General features: G+C 48.8%; 1 protein-coding gene across 1 annotated transcript; it reads left to right on the forward strand.

Annotated features, from left to right (window-relative positions):
• The first annotated feature begins 1004 nt into the window (after positions 1–1004).
• On the forward strand, positions 1005–16920 carry MYD88 (MYD88 innate immune signal transduction adaptor). Its single transcript, XM_071734632.1, has 5 exons — positions 1005–1441; positions 7200–7331; positions 9772–9952; positions 11011–11102; positions 13040–16920. The coding sequence occupies exons 1-5, from the start codon at positions 1102–1104 to the stop codon at positions 13192–13194; spliced, it is 900 nt and encodes a 299-aa protein (XP_071590733.1). The 5' UTR covers positions 1005–1101; the 3' UTR covers positions 13195–16920.
• Positions 16921–18010: the final 1090 nt, after the last annotated feature.

An 18010-nucleotide genomic window follows, 5' to 3' on the forward strand; every position in this document is an offset into this window, starting at 1 on the left:
AGGCCAGTCTGTAGTTCAAATTTCCCTCTTTGAGTGTGGAGTGATTTTTAGGGTCCAGATAACTGACTTTTATCAGGATTTTCCCATTTTATCCCAGCCCAGAAGATGTAACATTCTGGTCCTTTCCACCAGGTGCACAGAACTTTTATAGATTTTGGAGTTTTGGTAAATTCTGGTATCAACCCCCTTTGGGCCATCACCCAAATACAGACATATTTAGGCTGTCAGGAGATGATTGTCACTACTGTTCCCTGGTGATAAGGGGGGACAGGACCCAGGTGTGTCAAGAGGGTGCCACAATGTTCAGGACAGCTGTTTATATCATAGAATCACAGGATATCATAGGATCACAGAATGGTTTGGGTTGGAAGGGACCTTAAAGATCATCCATCCATGGGCAGGGACACCTCCCACCAGACCAGGATGCTCCAAGTCCCATCCAACCTGGCCTTGAACATTTCCAGGGATGGGGCAGCCACAACCCTGGGCAACCTGTGCCAGTTTCTCACCATCCTCACGGGAAAGAATTTCTTTCTAATGTCTAACCAAAATATCCCAAATTTTAAACCGTTTCCCCTTGTCCTCTCCCTACCCCACCATGTCCAAAGCCCTCCCCCAGCTTTCTTGTAGCCCCTTCGGATACTGGAAGGTTGCTCTGAGCTCACCTGAGAGCCTCCTCTCCTCCAGGCTGAACCCCAATTTCTCTGTCCTGGCTGCACAGGGAGGTGCTCAGCCCTCTGAACATTGAGTGTCTCCTCCGGACACATCCCAGAACCTCTGTGACCCCTTACACGGGGGACTCCAGAACAGGACACATTTCTTCCTTGTGCCCCAAGAACACGAGGAGCACCCTCAGCACTCCGCTACCTTTCACAACCCATTCCCGCCTTGTCGAGGGGGTGAACGGCACCGAACCACACCGACACCTCCCACCCCAGACCGCCAGGAAATCCCCGGCCCCTCTCAGGGAGGGCCCTGGGGCCGGGGGCCGGGCAGGGCAGGAGGCGGGGCGAGGCGGGAAGCGAAAGGGCCGCGGAGCCTCCGAAACGGGGAGGAAGAGGGGGAGGTGGAAGTTGGGGAAGTTGCGACAGCGGGGCCGCCATGGAGGGCTCCGCTGACACCCCCGTCCCCGTCCCCGTTTCGTCGCCGCCGGACCTGCACTCCGTGCCCATGGTAGCGCTGAACTACGGCGTGCGGCGCCGTCTCGGCCTCTACCTCAACCCCCGGGCGGCGGCGGCCTCGGACTGGACAGCGCTGGCGGAGGAGCTGGGCTGCGAGTACCTGGAGATCCGGCGGCTGGAGGCACAGCCCGACCCCACCGCCGCCCTGCTGCAGGACTGGCAGCGCCGCTGCCCCGGCGGAGCCACCGTCGGCCGCCTCCTCGATCTCCTGCACCGCCTGGGCCGCCACGACGTGCTCCTCGACCTGGCCCACAGCGTGGGTGAGGCTTCGCTTCTCTTCCCTTCTCCTTTCCCTTCATTCCGAGCGGCCGATGGGGCCCTCCCGGCCCCGACCCGCTCCCCCCCGTCCCTGGAGGCGGTGAGCCCGGCCTGAGGGCACCGGGAGGAGGGGCGGCTGAGGCAGGACGGAGCCAGGGACGCTCATAGCACCGAGGCTCCACTCGGGAGCGAGCCCGAGCCTGAGCTTCTCCGTCCCTCAGAGATCCTGCCCATCCCTTAGGATCCTGCCTGTCACTCAGGGATCCTTCCCATCCCTCAGGATACTGCCCATCCCTCAGGATCCTGCCCGTCCCTCAGGGGTCTTGCCTGTCCCTCAGGGATCCTTCCTGACCCTCAGGGATCCTGCCCATCCCTTAGGATCTTGCCTGTCCCTCAGGGGTCTTGCCTGTCCCTCAGGGATCCTTCCTGACCCTCAGGGATCCTGACCATCCCTTAGGATCCTTCCCGTTCCTCAGGATCCTGCCCGTCCCTCAGGGATCCTGCCCATCCCTTAGGATCCTGGCCGTCCCTCTGGGGGCCATTTCCAGTTCCATAGAGTTGTGAATGGAGTTAAGCCTGGTTGGACCCCAAGTGTTGTTTCCCAGGGGAAAAGAGTCCTCATCAATGCCAGTGATCTGGATGAGGGGATGGAGTGCACCCTCAGTAAGGCTGCAGGTGTGACACTGGGAGAGTTGCTCTGACTGAGGGCAGGAAGGTTCCACAGGGACCTGGCACTGATGGGTCAACTGACCCGGTCAGGACCGGGTGCTGGGTCCTGCACTTGGATCACAGCAACCCCATGCAGCACTACAGGGTTGGGGAAGGGGGGATGGAAATTGCCTCATGGAAAAGGGACCTGAGGGTCAACAGCAGCTGAATATGAGCCAGCACTGTGCCCAGGTGGCCAAGGAGGCCACCAGCATCCTGGCTTGTGTCAGCAATAGTGTGGCCAGCAGGAGCAGGGCAGGGATCACACCCCTGTTCTGAGCTATGGTGAGGCTGCACCTCAAATCCTGGGGTCAGTTCTGGGACCTTCAGGGGTCAACAAGAAGGACATGGAGGGGCTGGAGTGTGTCCAGAGAAAGGCAAAGGAGCTGGAGAAGGGGCTGGAGCAGAAGTCTTATGAGGGAACTGGGGTTGGTAGGGAAAAGGAGGCTGAGGGGAGACCTTCTCACTCTCTACAACTCCCTGAAAGGAGGCTGGAGTGAGGTGAGGGTTGGTCTCTTCTCCCAAGTAACAAGTGATAGAACAAGAGGAGATGGGCTCAGGTTTAGACTGTACATTAGGAAACAGTTCATCACCCAAAGGGTTATCCAGCACTGGAACAGCCTTCCCAGGGAAGTGGGCACCATCCCTGGAGGTATTTAAAAGATGTGCAGATGTACTGAGGGCCATAGTTTAGCACTGGACTCAATGATCATAAAGGTCTTTTCCAACCAGAATGTGGTTCTGTGGGCCAGGCTGGAGGGGTTTTCAGGGTCTTTCAGTCAGGGCTGGGGTTTGGTTTCTCTTGGGCTCATTGCCTGTGGCTTTTTGCCACCCTCTGCCACAGAAGGGCCCAGCTGAGGAGGGGATGCTGCTTGTGTTGGTCTTTGCTGCTCTGTCTGGAGAGGTGATGTTAAGAAAAAGCCCTGTGCAAGCAGAGAAGCCCTTCCCAGGCTATGGAGTGGCCTCCTCAGTTTCTCAGTATTTTCACAGGAGAGAAAACTGTTTTCACAGTGTTTTCCAGGAGAGAAAGCACACTTTTTCTGCTAACTCCAAGGCCTACAAAGTTATCTGGAGCCCGTCTTACCTGGAACCTTCAATAATAAAGTTTTGCTGTGTCAAAGATGCTCTAGGCTAGGTCAGCCAGGAGACAGCTTGCCTGGACATGAGACAGTGTAAAAATGATGATGTGTGGGTCCAGTGTGACAGGAAGATATCTGCAGGGAGATGAGGGATGTGTGGAACTGGATAATGGAAGGGAACTTTGTAAACTGAGATATTCATTGCTCAGATTTCCAAAGCCAGTGTGAAGTCCTGTGTTGTACAATGCAGTTTACTGGGTTAGTGGTGAAGAAATAATAAATCTCATTTCCTGTTACTCATGGAGATAAATGAGATCTAGGTAGACAGCTTGACCAAGAAGCAATGGAGGACTTTCCCATATTCCCATGGTTCTTCCTGCTTAGAGCATACTCTGAAGACTCAGCTTTGGCAAAGAAAAAAACTAATGAGGTTCATAACAGCTTCCAGTTGTGGAAGAGAGCTTTGAGCATCTCCTAGGCTGCTCCTGGCCCTGAATTCAAGATCTGTCCCCCTGGAAGGGAATGTGGTGGGGATCTTTGTCAGAATCTGAGCAGTCAACAGCAAAATGAGTGAGAGGAACCTGAGCATAACCAAAGTCACAAGTTTAGCTTCCTGGTGGGTCATGCTGACAAAAGGAGATGCATAAATTCTTGAAAGAAAAAGCCACTGAAGGCTATTTAACACAAAAATACTGCCTGTGGCTCTGCAAATTGTCCAAAAGATAGATTATAAAAACAAATTGTAGATTATACCTGAAAGATAGATTATTTTAGGAAAATACCACTGTGCATTTACTCAGTTCTTAGGTTCTTCCCTAGGGTTTCTTAGCACCTCTGGAGACAGGATAATAGGGTGGATGGACCCTCAGACTGACCCAGCATGGTTATTCCACTCTTTTATTATTTTTGGCTGAGGGTTTTAGGCCTTGTCTCCTGTTCTAGCACCCCCAGCTCTTGCAGCAGTCAGAGATATTTACACCCCTAAGAAGAAAGGAAATGGACTCTGAATGGCTCTCATGCACAGCATTTCCTGATGCCACGGGCACCTTTGTGTACACAGTTAGGACTCCTGCAGTGGGACAGAGCACAGAAAATACCAGTGTTGAGGTTTCTGTGGTCTGTGCTGTCATTATGGGAGGTGCAGGTTTGGGACATGATTTGTCTGCCTGCATGAAGGCATCTCAGGTCACTTGAGAGGTGACAGGAGATCCCAGACAGCCTCTGCCTCCTGATGGACACAGCTTGTTCCTAGGTCCAGGGTCACACCTGCTAGCCCATGGCAGATAAATATCTTGGACACTATGGCAGATAAATATCTTGGACACTCTGGGATCTCTCAGGTGACATTTGATGCCTTTGTATGGGAAAATGAGCCAAGCTCCTTTGGGACACAGCATCCCCCTTGAAACACAACTGTGCAGCTCCAGAGAACACACTTGGTTTGGGGCTTCTGCTGGAGAACCAGTTCCCTGTCTTCCCACCATTCCTGGCATGTTTGGGTTGCTCAAAATTGGTGTCTCCTGCAGCCTCAAATAGTTCCACTTTTGGCTCCTCTGTGCAGTGGGGCTGTGTTTAACAGCTCCCCTCTTACACTGGCTGGAGTACAGGCACTTGCAGGATGCAGCTTTTCCATCCCAGCAGATCTCCTCTAAGCATGATGTTTCTCAGCAGCTAATTTTGTTTTACAACCATCTTAAGGGATGTGAAGCTCTTTGCTTTGGTGCATTTGTGCTAACTCCTTCCTGTGGAAACTATGATTTTTAGTTCCTCCTGACTTTGCTGCTTTCCTGCTTGACAGTTACTGGGTCTGTTTCTCTTCTCATCATGCTAATAATTGTGTACTTTGGGTTTAATGTTTTTATTCTGCCTTTCCAATACCTCAGGCTTTTGTTTGACCTTTAGAGGAATGTAAAGCCTGCAGTGTATTAGTTGGGTGCAATGGGACAACTCAGTTTGGAGGAGTGTCTTGCTAGTTCTTTGCATTGCTTTGCACCTTTTTTCTTTATGGGCCTTCAAGGTGGTCTGTAACCATCATTTGCTCTCCTTAACTTGTACAGTCAGGCACTGGTTCCAGTTTAGGACTAATCCATGGCAAATCAGTGAATGTCTTTCATCCTTTCAGGTTGGATCCATTGGCAGTTCCAGTGTGACAGAGCCCCCAGTTTGCACTTGTAATAAAACCATGAGACTCTGGGTATTTATTTCAAAAGCTTTGCCCAGCTCTCAGGTTTATCTTGTAGGGATAAGTGGGATTACAGCACAAAAAATCCCACCAAAACTGTGTGTGTAGGCTTGAGCAGATGAATCAGGAGAATTCTCACATTTAGTGTGTGTTGGGTGTCAGGGGTGGGTGATGATGAGTTTTGGGCACCAATCTAGAAAAATGCAGGTCAGGCCAGCATGGGTGCCACTTCTGCAGCTGGGAGAAGACCTGGAGCAAATACACTTTAAAATGAACATTTCTGTGTTAAGCACTTGTCTTGGTGTGTTTTTAAATAATTCCCTGTTCTTGCCTATTCAGCAATATTTTGGATTATGAACCTGGCTACCTGGGGACCATGACAGATGGAAAGTGCCAGTAGATCAAGTCGAAGCAGTTTTGATGAGGATTTTAACCTCACTGATTTACCTGACACATGCACACCTCATGGCAACAGGCAGAGAGCTGGCACCCAGGCTGGTTCTCTAGTGAAAACCTGGAACCTGAACCTTCTGGCTAGTAAAGAATGTGGCTGATTGTTCTCTGCAGGGGAGGATGGGGGAGGAGAGAGGCAGGCTGGGAAAACTTCAGCCTCAGGAAAAGTTTTGAGCCCATCTGCCACTTAATAAGCCTGGGGATAATCCAGTCAGGAGATGCAAAACATGAGAAGCAGAGGATGGGGTGTTGGGATCCGGGCTTCCTGCAGAGCCTCTCCTTCCCGAGGAGGGCAGTGTTAACAGCAAATCCCATTGGGATCCCTCCCCATCCTGCACTGCCAGGAGATCCCCTGCTCTGCTGCTGCTACAGCTGGGACAGCCTCTGAGTGATCAGTACTTTTCCGATTATTATTTTTTTTTATTTAATCAAGTAAAAGAGAAGGCTGTAGGAGGAGTTTCTATTTTTCTGTTAATTCCTGCTTTCACATCTCCTTTTACTTTCAGGTTCTTCTGTGATTACATACTGCAGAGTGGCAGAGGCTGCAGGGTTACTTGTCACTTCTGCGAAGATGTAACATTTAGATTTATCATTCATTTTCAAACAAAATCTGTTTGTAGATCCCATCACTGTCCTGTTCAGGAGGTTCACAGCAGTGGATGTGACAGTCCTGCCTGCCCTTCAGCTTTCCCACAGGGGAGGTACCCACCCGTGTCTGAGATAACCAGGCTCTCCACCACCTGCTGCACAATATCAAACCTGTTCCAGGGGCTCCCTGGGACATCCCATGGTCCTCCTAGAAGTTGTGTTTGTACTCATCAGGAGTTCTGTACTCATCAGTTTCTACTCATCAGTTCTGGCTGACAGAGGCTGGTGATGTGAATCAGATAGCTTGTGTCTACATTTGTTGGTAAAAGATAATATGAAGACTTCTAAACAGGAAGAACATCCTCCAAATTATTTTATCATTTTAAGTACTCCAAAGTGGCTGATAGTGAGAGCAGGCAGTAGAGCTGAGACCTGTTGTGCACATGATGCATGCTGTTAAAAGTGTGCTGGGCTATACTAGAACTAAGGCTAGTAGGAGGGTTGAAAACAAATAAAAAACAAATAAAAATGCTTCTTTTCACAGCAAGAGTGAGCTTCAGGAATTAATTGCTAGGAGGAGGATGGTGGAGGCAGCATCAAGAGGTTCAGAAAGGGGTGAGAGAGCTATTAGGTACTGCAAAAAGCAGGGAGGGGTTTTCCCTCTGATATCCCTGAAATAGCTATCCCTGCTTTGAAGAGAGAGCAGGGTAAAACCACCCGGCCTCACCTATCAGTTCTGTGTTTCTGCAGAGGAAGACTGCAAGAAGTACTTGCAAAGGAAGCAGGAGGAGGCCAACCAACCACTTCAAGTGCCAGCAGTGGACAGCAGCGTGCCGAAGACATCAGAGCTGATGGGCATCACCACCAGGGATGATCCCTATGGTGAGCACATTGCTGGAATGGCCTTCAGCTGTAGCACTTGTCCTGTGCAGAAAACCTCTTTTCTGTCATTACTCCCCGTGGCTTTTCATATCTAGGCCAGAATGCTTTAGCTGGCAGCCTGCAGGCGTTTTCTTTTTTTTCCTTTTCCCAGGGCAGAGAGGAAATGCAACCCCCAGGGGGAATGCCATACCCAGAAGCAGGCTGGCACGGAGCCCACTGGGCACACAGGGGAGGAGAATTCCCAGAAATGTGTCCCTTAGCACAGCCTGGCACAGAGCAGCAGCTGCTGAAAGCACAGCAGGTTGGGGTCCAGGGGGAAGGGTGTCAGAGCTGATTGCCTTGGCTGTGCTGTGCTGTCTTCAGCAGCTTTAACCACTCTGAATAAAAGGGAAGTGGGGTTTGATGTGCAGCTGGATGTGAAGCAGGGGGGAGAGGGGAAACAGTTCTCTGTGTGTGGGTGAAGTGGGGGGAGAAGAACTTTGACCAGCATGAGGTTCCCTCATGAAGTTCATTAAGGGCAAGTGCAAGGTTCTGCAGAGGGGTCAGGGAAATCCCAGGCACAAACACAGGGAAGAGAATGGATTGAGAACAATCCTGAGGAGAAGCACTTGGGGGTGTTGGGTGATGAGAAGCTCAATCTGAGCTCACAGTGTGCTCTCACAGCCCAGCAAGCCACTGTGGGCTGCAGGAAGAGCAACATGGCCAGCAGTCCAGGGATAAGATTCTCCCCCTCTACTTCATTCTCTTGAGACCCCCCTGACGTGCTGTGTCCAGTTCTGGAGCTTCCAACAGGACATGGAGGTGTTGGAGTAAGTCCAGAAGAGGCCTTCAATTATGAGAAACATTGCACTGAGAGAATCACAGAATCAGCTGGGTTGGAAAGGACCTCTGAGATCAGCAGCCCTTGATCCACTCCCACTGTGGTTCCCAGACCATGGCACTGAGTGCCACATCCAGTCTCTCCTTAAAAACCTCCAGGGATGGAGAATCCACTCCCTCCCTGGGCAGCCCATTCCAATGCCTGAGCACCCTCTCTGGAAAGAATTTTTTCCTGATATCCAACCTAAACCTCCCCTGGCAGAGCTGAAGCCCATGGCCTCTTCTCTGACTGATAGAGCCCAACCCCCCCCTGGCTCCAACCTCCTTTCAGGGAGTTGGAGAGAGTGATGAGGTCTCCCCTGAGCCTCCTCCAGCCTCAACACCCCCAGCTCCCTCAGCCCTTCCTCACAGGACTTGTGCTGGATCCCTTCACAGCCTCCTTGCTCTTCTCTGGACCTGCTCCAGCACCTCAATCTCCTTCCTGAGCTGAGGGGCCCAGAACTGGACACAGGACTCAAGCTGTGGCCTCCCCAGGGCTGAGCACAGGGGCAGAATCCCTTCCCTGGACCTGCTGGCCACGCTGTTCCTGATCCAGGCCAGGATGCCATTGGCCTTCTTGGCCACCTGGGCACACTGCTGGCTCATGTTCAGCTTCCTGGCAATCCAGACTCCCAGCTCCCTCTCTGTCTGGCTGCTCTCAGCCACTCTCTGCCCAGCCTGGAGCTCCCCATGGGGTTGTTGTGGCCAAAGTGCAGGACCCGGCACTTGGATTCTTGAACCTCATCCCGTTGGAATCAGCCCAACTCTCCAGTCTGTCCAGGTCCCTCTGCAGAGCCCTCCTGCCTTCCAGCTGATCCACACTGCCCCCCAACTTAGTGTCATCTGTGAATTTGCTAATTGTGTAAAATGTAGCACTTTAATATTTGGGCAAATGCTAAATAAAGAAAGAGCTGCCAGCCATTAACATCTTTGGAAAACAGGACCATTTACTCAGGCTGTGATTTCAGGCACCCAAGTTTGACTTATTAACCATTAAAATCAGTTTCCAAATGTCAAGACCTTTGCCTTGTAGCTCAGTGGGCAGCAGATGTCAGGGCTGTGCTGGATGAAGGGCCTGCAGCAAGGTTTTGGGTTGAATCTCTGTGACCTGAATGGGAGAACTGGGGCCCAGAGCCACAAGGATATTTTAGATATGTAACTCCCAGTGAAATCCCAGAGCATGAGGGCACTCTCTGGTGTATCCTGCTCCCTCCAGCTCTTCCCAGCCCCTGCCTCTCTTTGATTCCCTGTGGCTGGATGTTGTTGTTGCCTCTGCAGATTTTTCATGTCTGCATCCCAGCCTCCCTTCCCTAACCAGTGCCAGCAAATGGGGGTTTCTGGGAAAAACCTGGACTGTGAAACAAAGTGGTCAAGTCACAGACATCTGTTACTTCCTGCCAGCCATAGTATGGACAGGAGTCTGGGCTGAAGGGTGGGTAACTGGGCTGCTAAAATTAGTTAAATTTCCTTCACAGCTTTGTCCTGTCAAAGCTCCTGAGTCTGTGGGAAGTAGTGAAAGTTCACTGCAGAAGTTAAGTTTGTTTATAGTGGAAGATGACAGCTAAATTTTTAATGGTTTCAGGGAGTGGAACAGAGTTGTTTGATGCCTTCATCTGCTACTGTCAGAAAGACCTTCAGTTTGTCCAGGAGATGATCAGGGAGCTGGAACAAACAGAGTTCAAACTGAAGCTCTGTGTGTTTGACCGGGATGTCTTGCCAGGATCCTGTGTATGGTCCATCAGTGGAGAACTTATAGAAAGGAGGTAAGTGACCCGTGGATGTTTGGGACAGCTGAGTGAAGGGGAAGATGATGGTCATTTCCTGCCTGTAGTCTGGTGCCAGAGAAGCAGTGAAAATACACAAGAATGTCTTCCTGGGCATTGTTTTATGCCTTTGGCTCCAAAGGAAGACTTGAGCATTCCCAAACGTGTTGCCTCTTTGTGTTTACAAGGAAGATGTCACTGTAGTGCTGCTGCTGACATTTCCTCCCTGTTTTTTGGTGGCAGCATCTTGCAGTGGTATCCTTGGAGGTGATCTGGAAATGGATACAGCTCCAGGCTGTGTGAGCTCCACCCCTCAGTCAGGAGTGTGAGGGGAGAGCACTGGTGTTGGCTCTGGCTCTGACTTCAAGGACCTTCAGACCTGTTCTGGGAGGTGTGGGACATAAAACCAACTCCCAGGACAGGGAGTGAAAATTCCCAAGGCGGATATTTGGGTTTAAATATCAGCCTTTCAGAGGGAGGCAGCTCAGTGTTTATGGAGACCCTCCTAAGGCCTCACTGTCCTGGCTGGTGTGCAGCAAAGCTTCCCATAAAAACCTGAACGTGTAGTTTACAACCAGGTCCCTCACATGAATGTGTGCAACAAAATAGAGAGTAAAGCTCAAGTTAATTAAATCAGATGTGTTCACAGGAACAGGAGTACCATAAGGCTCTGTCCAGTTCATTCTGCTACTAAAAGGTACTTCTTATGCTTAGTCAATAAAGGGCAGTGTGTAAGCAGATAATTAAGATGGCATTGTTTGTAATTAAGATGGCATATGTTGTGTAATACATAGACAGAGAATCAACTAAAGATAGCACAGACAATCTGGACTTGGCTATTTCTTCTTTTTTAGTATATGACTGTGTATCTGTTTTTGTGTGTAACGTAGCTGTCTGTCAGTAGTCCTTGTTCTGTAGTTAATTCCTGCTGGAAGACAGCTGGCAGGTTCATTTTTCCACCAGAGCAATCCAGAGGAACACATAACTTCTACCACTGAGAATAAGAAGCATTTCTGTTGACATTTTATTTTTTATTCCCCTGACTGCTCTGTCTTCAGGTGTCGGAGGATGGTGGTTGTCATTTCAGATGATTACCTGGAAAGTGATGAATGTGATTTTCAGACCAAATTTGCTCTTAGTCTTTCCCCAGGTAAGTTTTCACTACTACCCCATTTAAAATTGCAGGGTCACATTATAATTTTTATTACAGTAACACATCCAGCTGAGATCCATGCCAGTGCAGAATGGAGGGGTGGTCTCAGATGTGCTTAAAACAAACGAGATAAATATGGGTGAGAAAGGAGAAGACAAAGGAATAGCTCCAGAACTTGTAACTCCATCTCAGACCTGGCTTCTCACCACTGATCTACATTTCAGGTGTGTGAAAGTGCACCCAGCAGAGGGCTTGCTTGCCCCAGGTGTAATGCCCTTCTCTGAGCAAATAGATTTATCACTATTAGAAGCAGTGAAACTAATGGTGGCTTCACAGTTTTGCTGTGCAGGCAGGGACCTGGCCTTGGTTCCTTGCCCTGCCACTGACTTTCTGTGTGACCACCAGCAAGAAGCTGAGCTGTCCATGCTTCAGTGCTCCAGATGTGAGGTGTGAGCTGATGCTGCCTGCTTCAGAGACATTGTAGCTGCATGGCTCCTGTCCTGCTTCACCAGCCATACAGGAAATACACTACTGAAGAGAAAGTACTGCAGTAAATTCAAGGTTTGGGTAAATGCTGAGAGCAGGGTAGCAGTTAATGAATGTGCAGTTCTTTGCAGAGATCCCTGGAAAGGCAAACAAAATGCAGAATGAATGCTCACCTAGGGCTGTAAAAAAGTGTGTTCCTTGTTTTGTTCTGAATTGCAAAGCCATCAGTTTATTTCTCTCAGGTCTGTTCAGATTGCTTTTGTCTGACCACTTGTTGTTCTACACTTGTGCCTGTTGCTGGGGCCTTAGTACAGCACAGCCCAACAGCACAGAGGGCATGAAATATCTGTAGGAGTGTCTGCATGTAAAATCTCTTTTCTAGATGAAGTATCCAACGTGGTTTTATAAATCACATGCCAGAGATAAAACTGGAAGGCAGTGGCAGAGCTAGGAATGAGCTCCAGCTTCCTTCACACAGTAACTGGATGGTTGGTAATCCATGGAACACTTCTAGCTTGTTGCATCAGCCCTGAGCCATCAAGATCTGCAGCAAAGCCCTTTTAGTTCTTCATCATTTTTGCTGGCATCACACCTCTCGTTAGAACAACAGGAAATTAAACACCCAGCTGTAATGAGCTGAGCACTACCAGTAAAACCACGTGTGTAAGTGCAGGCTTACAGAATCAGAGGTGCTTGTTTGCATGGGGTAACTAATGCACAGAAGGGCTTGGTGGCAAGTTTTGGGAGCCCCACAGATTACTTAAGCACCTCCTGAAGTTACAAAATCTTGGTTTCTTGCCTCATCTGAGCCTCAGCATCATCACTTGGGTTGGGCAGCACAGTTCAGCTGACAGCAGGGAGGGATTCCTCATTAGGAGGTCTGCTCCTTCCAGCAGTAGCAGTCACAGGGAGAGTTGTGACATCCTGTACATGCCTCAGAAAAGCAGCTTATAGCAGCAGAGTGATTCCTTGCAGCCCCTTGTTTGGTAATGTTGGCAGCTTATCTGAGTGAATCAGGGTAGGAAGAAAAAGAACCAGAGACAACCCAGCAAAACTGACCAGCCAGAAGCAGCTTATGCTCTCAGTTTTCTCTTTACACACCTGGAAGGAGAGAGGACCTGATGCCTGTTTGTGTTCCAGAAGAAATGGTGCTCTGTGGTTTTATATCTGCAGGTTATCTCTGTGGTTTTATACCCTGTTAGGCCTTCAGGACTCCCATCAGTGCATGCTGGATGGAGCCCTGCTGAGCCTGGGAGTGGGATGTTCTCAGCAGAGGGCTTGGGATTCTCTGTCCAGGGTGAGAGATGGGTGCACGGTAATGAGATGGCACCGAATCAGGAGCAAACCTGGAGCTTGTGATGTGTGTGCTGCTGCGTGGGGTGAAAATGGGTGTAGAGGATGTGAGTGGGGCTCTGTGTGATCCTCTGCCTGTCTCACCTCTCTTCCAGGTGCTCGTCTCAAGCGTTTGATTCCAGTCAAGTGCAAAGCCATGAAGAACGAATTCCCGAGTATCTTGCGGTTCATTACGATTTGTGATTACACCAATCCGTGCACCAAAAAATGGTTCTGGACAAGACTGGCAAAATCCCTCATGCTGCCTTGATGCAAGGTTGTGAGAGCAGGGTGTAATCTGTCCTGGCTGGGCCTGGTGTTGTTCACACGGGGTCTGCTACCACTTCAGAACCTGGATCCTTGCACTTGGTGTTTGGAGCCTGCGACCGGGAGCAAAGAATTTTCTTTAATGCTGTTTTCTGATTTGGAAGGGGAAATAAAACAACTGGGCTGGTGTTCCAGCTCGAGTCAGTGAGTGAACAGCATCCAGCATTCTGACCACGTTCACTGAAAATATGGAAAATACACTTTTAAAGACTGTCTAATACAAGAAGTCTCTATTTTAAGCATTTAATAGGACCTCAGAGCCTCGGTCTCAAATTCTTAAGTATTTCCTATTATTTTAAAAGATGTTCTGTGCCTTGGTGTTTTTTTGTTTTTTAATTCCAGTGAATTCCCATGGCCTGGTGATCTGCAGGAACCAGGGTTTCAGACTGTTCCTGCCTTGTGAATGGCCAATTTTGGCAGCTGTGTCAGAGGGTCCCAGCCTGCCCTGCCAGGGACAATGTCCCCTGATGTCCCCTGCCCTGAGCTGCAGCCCTGCTGCTGGGCAGCACTGGGGAACATCTATGGGCCCTCCCTGGCCCACACTTCTTTTGAGGACAGAGAGTCTCCTTCAGTCCCTGTTTTGAGAAAAACAGAAGTTTATTTTAATTGTTAAAGCAAGGTTCTCCTCTTCTTAGTAATATCAGCCAAATTAGAACAATTATCCTTGTAATTACAGCTGATGCAGAGTTACTGAGCTCGGTTTATTTTCTGTGGATGTTCTCTTCCTGAAGTTGTGTCAAAATGTTCATTTACAGGGTGAATCCCTTGTCACTGGTATTTTCTGAGTCCCTCAGATTTGCCTTTTGTGGTTATTTTTGGGCTTGTTGGAAGCAAGAAGTGTATGATGAAGACACAGTCCTGTACCTTGTCACTCATGTCTGTCTGTGTTCAGGCCACATTTGATTAAGTGCCCTTACACCAGCAGTTTATATTCCCAGATCTTATTAAATACTTACAGTAGAGCCTTCCTTTAGCATTCATTCAGTTTTAAAATAGATATTTTTACTACAAAAAAATGCAGGATGCTGTTGCTCATTGACTTGACCAGGAACAAAGCTGTGCACCTAAATGGGTTCAGGTCTTAAATGGTTTCACATTTAAGAGCTTTCCAAAACAACCCAGCTTTTGGGATGCCTTAAAGGTGCAGGGATAAGTAAAAAGTGTATTAAATTGTCAGTTGGGCTGTTTAAAGGCTAAAGTTACATTAATTACAGAGAGCATATTTTAATTGACCTCTAGGATCATTAATGTATTTCTGTGATTAGGAGCAACACTGATACTGCTCTGCTTGTTAGACTCAGCTTGGATCCTGCAGAATCACTCACTGATCTCAGTGGTTCTCAGGGCTCAGGGGTGGGAGAAAGGATTTCTGCCCAAAGTAGCATTTCAGAGACACCCATTGGTGTATTAAACAGATTTTCAGTAAATATTTACTTTATATATATTGGGAAGTCAGGAATCTTGCTTATGTAGCTATAGTTGCTTGACCTCTGCCACTTTGCTGATCAGTTCAGCCACTGACTCGTGTTGATTTTACAGCTTAAATGTTTCTTTAGTTTACATTTTTAAGGTTGCATCTGTATATGATTGATTTGTAGGTTGTGTTTTTTGGGGTTTTTTTTTGTTTTGTTATTTTAAGGGAATTGCTATAAAGCATTACCAGGGCTGAGGTGAGACAGAAATTTGTGCTCCTGCCTTTCCCTCACCCACAGTGGTTCCCTTTCCAGGGGCTGCACCAATGTCCTGGTGCTGCTGGTTCCTCCTGGCTGAGAGTGGCCAAACCCTTGACCCAAACACAGTGAATCTCCTTCATGCTCTTAGTTTCAGGGGCCATTTTTGGCAAGGGTGGTTTTCAGTCCCTCCTACAGAGCTGCTGTTGTCCTGCCAGGTGAGGTTTGCACCTTCTTGTCTTGCTGGAACAAGTGAGAAGTCTATGGGCTGGGGAGGAGGAACATTAAGCTGATGAGAGAGAGGTTCCTGAACAGTTCCTCATGGTCCTGTTGCCCTCAGGCCTCTCTGCAGAAGCAGAGGCAGCTGCTTGCCTGGGGGGTTCTGCAGCGTCGTTAAATGTTAATGATGCAGAGGATCCGGAGGCTGCTTAATCACCGCTCCGGGGACTCGGTGAATTCTCCTACTCTGGGGTGTGTATAAACATTAATTATGGGTCATTCCTCGCAGGACCAAAGCAGATTCCTCTCGTTTAGAGAGCTGGAAGGACTCTGGTAGCTGATGAGGGAGGAGCACAGCGGCTGCAGACGCTAGAGGGAAGCAATGGTCTGCGCTGGCACCTGGCAAGAGATCCCTCTTGGGTTTTATTCCTCTTATACCTTCATCTAAGGAGCCCATGACAGAAATAATGAGAATTTTGGTAGTTTGAACCTCGCGTGGGGTCATCTGTGCAAGTCCTGGCGGGTGGATTGGGGCTTGGGGTGTTGCAAATGAGAAAAAAAAAAATAATTGCAGGAAAAATAACAATAATGTTTGTAGCAGGTGATCTGGTGATCCCCGGAAAGGGGAGGTGCTGCTTGTGCAAGGGAAAGCACAAACGAGAGGTGAATTTCTAAATCTGCCTTCCATGAAATAAGTTGCTTGTGAAAATATTCCATTTGCTTGTGAAAAGTAAAGGGAATGGGTTTGTGTTATCCCTGCTCTCTGGGCCCTGACCTTTTTCTCTGCCTGCCTTGGGTGCTGGGCAAGTGTTACTGCTGTTGGACTGTTGGAAAGTGAGGTAACAGCCCCAAAATGTAAAATATGTCCTTTAAGTTCCTTTTCTGTGTAAAAAAAATAGAGTTTATGCATTTTTTGCATTTTCATAGAATCATTAGGGTTGGAAGGGACCTTAAAGATCATTTAGGTCCAACCCCCCTGCCATGGGCAGGGACACCTCCCACCAGCTCAGGTTGCTCAGAGCCCTGTCCAGCCTGGCCTTAAAAACTTCCAGGGATGGGGCTGTTCCAGTGTCTCACCACCCTCATGGTGCAGAACTTTTCCTAAGATCTGATTTGAACCTACCTAACAATAGTTTTAAACCATTCCCCCCAGTCCTACCACTGCCCAAGATCCTAAAGAGTCCCTCCCCAGCTTTCTTATGGGCTGGTACTGGGAGATACTGGAAGGCCACAATAAGGTCTCCTCAGAGCCTTCTCCTCTCTCAAGCACCCCCCAAGCCCTTTTCTTCAGGGCTGCTCTCCAGGCAGTCACTGCTCAGCCTGGGATTGCCCCGACCCAGGTGCAGGATTTTCATCTCTGTCTTATCATGGTGACTTGATGAAGGGTGACATCTGTGAGTGATCTAAAATCTACTCAGTGCAAACACATTTCAGTGGTAATCATGGTTCTCCTCCCCTCTTCCACGCTCAGTGGAAGATAAAAGTCTTGAACACCTTTAAAAAAGGGATTTAGAAAATTGTGATGTTATATTTTTTTTTCCCTTTTGCTTCTTTCCCTCACTGAAATTGTCCTAGTTGAATCTGCTAGTACCAAATATTTTATTTTTATATGTAAACATATATATTTATAATACTTTCTATCCCGGTACAAATATTTGGAAAAGCATATGTGTTTTACAGCCACTCTGAAAATAGTCAACAATTCTGTGGTTTTTATCTTCCTCCAAATAACAAACTTTTGCTACTTTTGAATACACTTTAAAATAAAGAATTAAAACCCAGCAGGCTGAATCTCCTTCTTTGGGCACTGGAGAATAAATAGTAGGTCTCAAAATGAAGTTAGAAATAATATGGGTTAGTTCTTTATAGTTTTCTTGTTTTGCCTAAACAGCTTCCTTCGTGAAGGCTTTTGGCCATGCCTGGAAGAGGAAAAGCTTGAACTGGGTCATGTCAGGAGGAAAATTATAAAGGAATCATGTTTCAGACACCTGTGTATCCTCTCCAGGTCTTATTTTTGGCTTTGTGGCCCCTATCCATTGCTGCCTCAGCCTTCCTTCAGCCCTGGCACCCAACAGGCTGAAGGGGATTGAGACAGCACTTCCTCATCATCAGAGAATTGTTTGGGCTGGAAAGGATCTCTAAAAATCATCCAGTTCCAACCTCCATGCCACAGACACCTCCCACCAGACCAGGTTGCTCCAAGCCCCATCCAACCTGGCCTTGAATATTCCAAGAATGGAGTATCCACAACTCCTCTGGGCAACGTGTGCCAGTGTCTCACCACACTCACAGGAAAGAATTTATTTCTACCCAGTCTAAATCTGCCCTCTTTCACTTTAAAACCACCACCCCTTGTCCTGTGGCTACCTGTCCTTGTAAAAACTCCCTCCTTAGCTTTCCTGGGGCACTGGAAGTTGCTCTAAGGTATCCCAGAGCCTTCTCCAGGCTGAACACCCCCAACTCTCTCAGCCTGGCTCCACAGCAGAGCTGCTCCAGCCCTTGCAGCATCTCTGTGACCTCCTCTGGCCTCACCAACAGCTCCGTGTCCTTCCTGTGTTGGGAGCCCCAGAACTGGACACACAGCACTGGGGTCTGATGAGAGCAGAATAAGAGAGGGAGAATCACCTCCCTGGACCTTCTGGCCATGCTGCTGGTGATGCAGCCCCCTGCATCTGCTGTTCCCCCCTGCTAGCAAGGATGCTGCTGGTTAACTCCTTCTCTCCATCCTTTCCAGAGGCTCTGGCAGGGAGAATATTGCTGTGCAGTCATCTGGAGGGATTTGCCAGCTTTATTTCCTTTGGCTCGGAGTCAGTTGAAGCCAGAGAAATAACTTAGAAACCCAGCAGCTGTTGGGCCAAGGCTCTGCCACAG

This window comes from Heliangelus exortis, chromosome 2 (assembly GCF_036169615.1).
Source record: "Heliangelus exortis chromosome 2, bHelExo1.hap1, whole genome shotgun sequence".
Lineage (NCBI taxonomy): Eukaryota > Metazoa > Chordata > Aves > Apodiformes > Trochilidae > Heliangelus > Heliangelus exortis.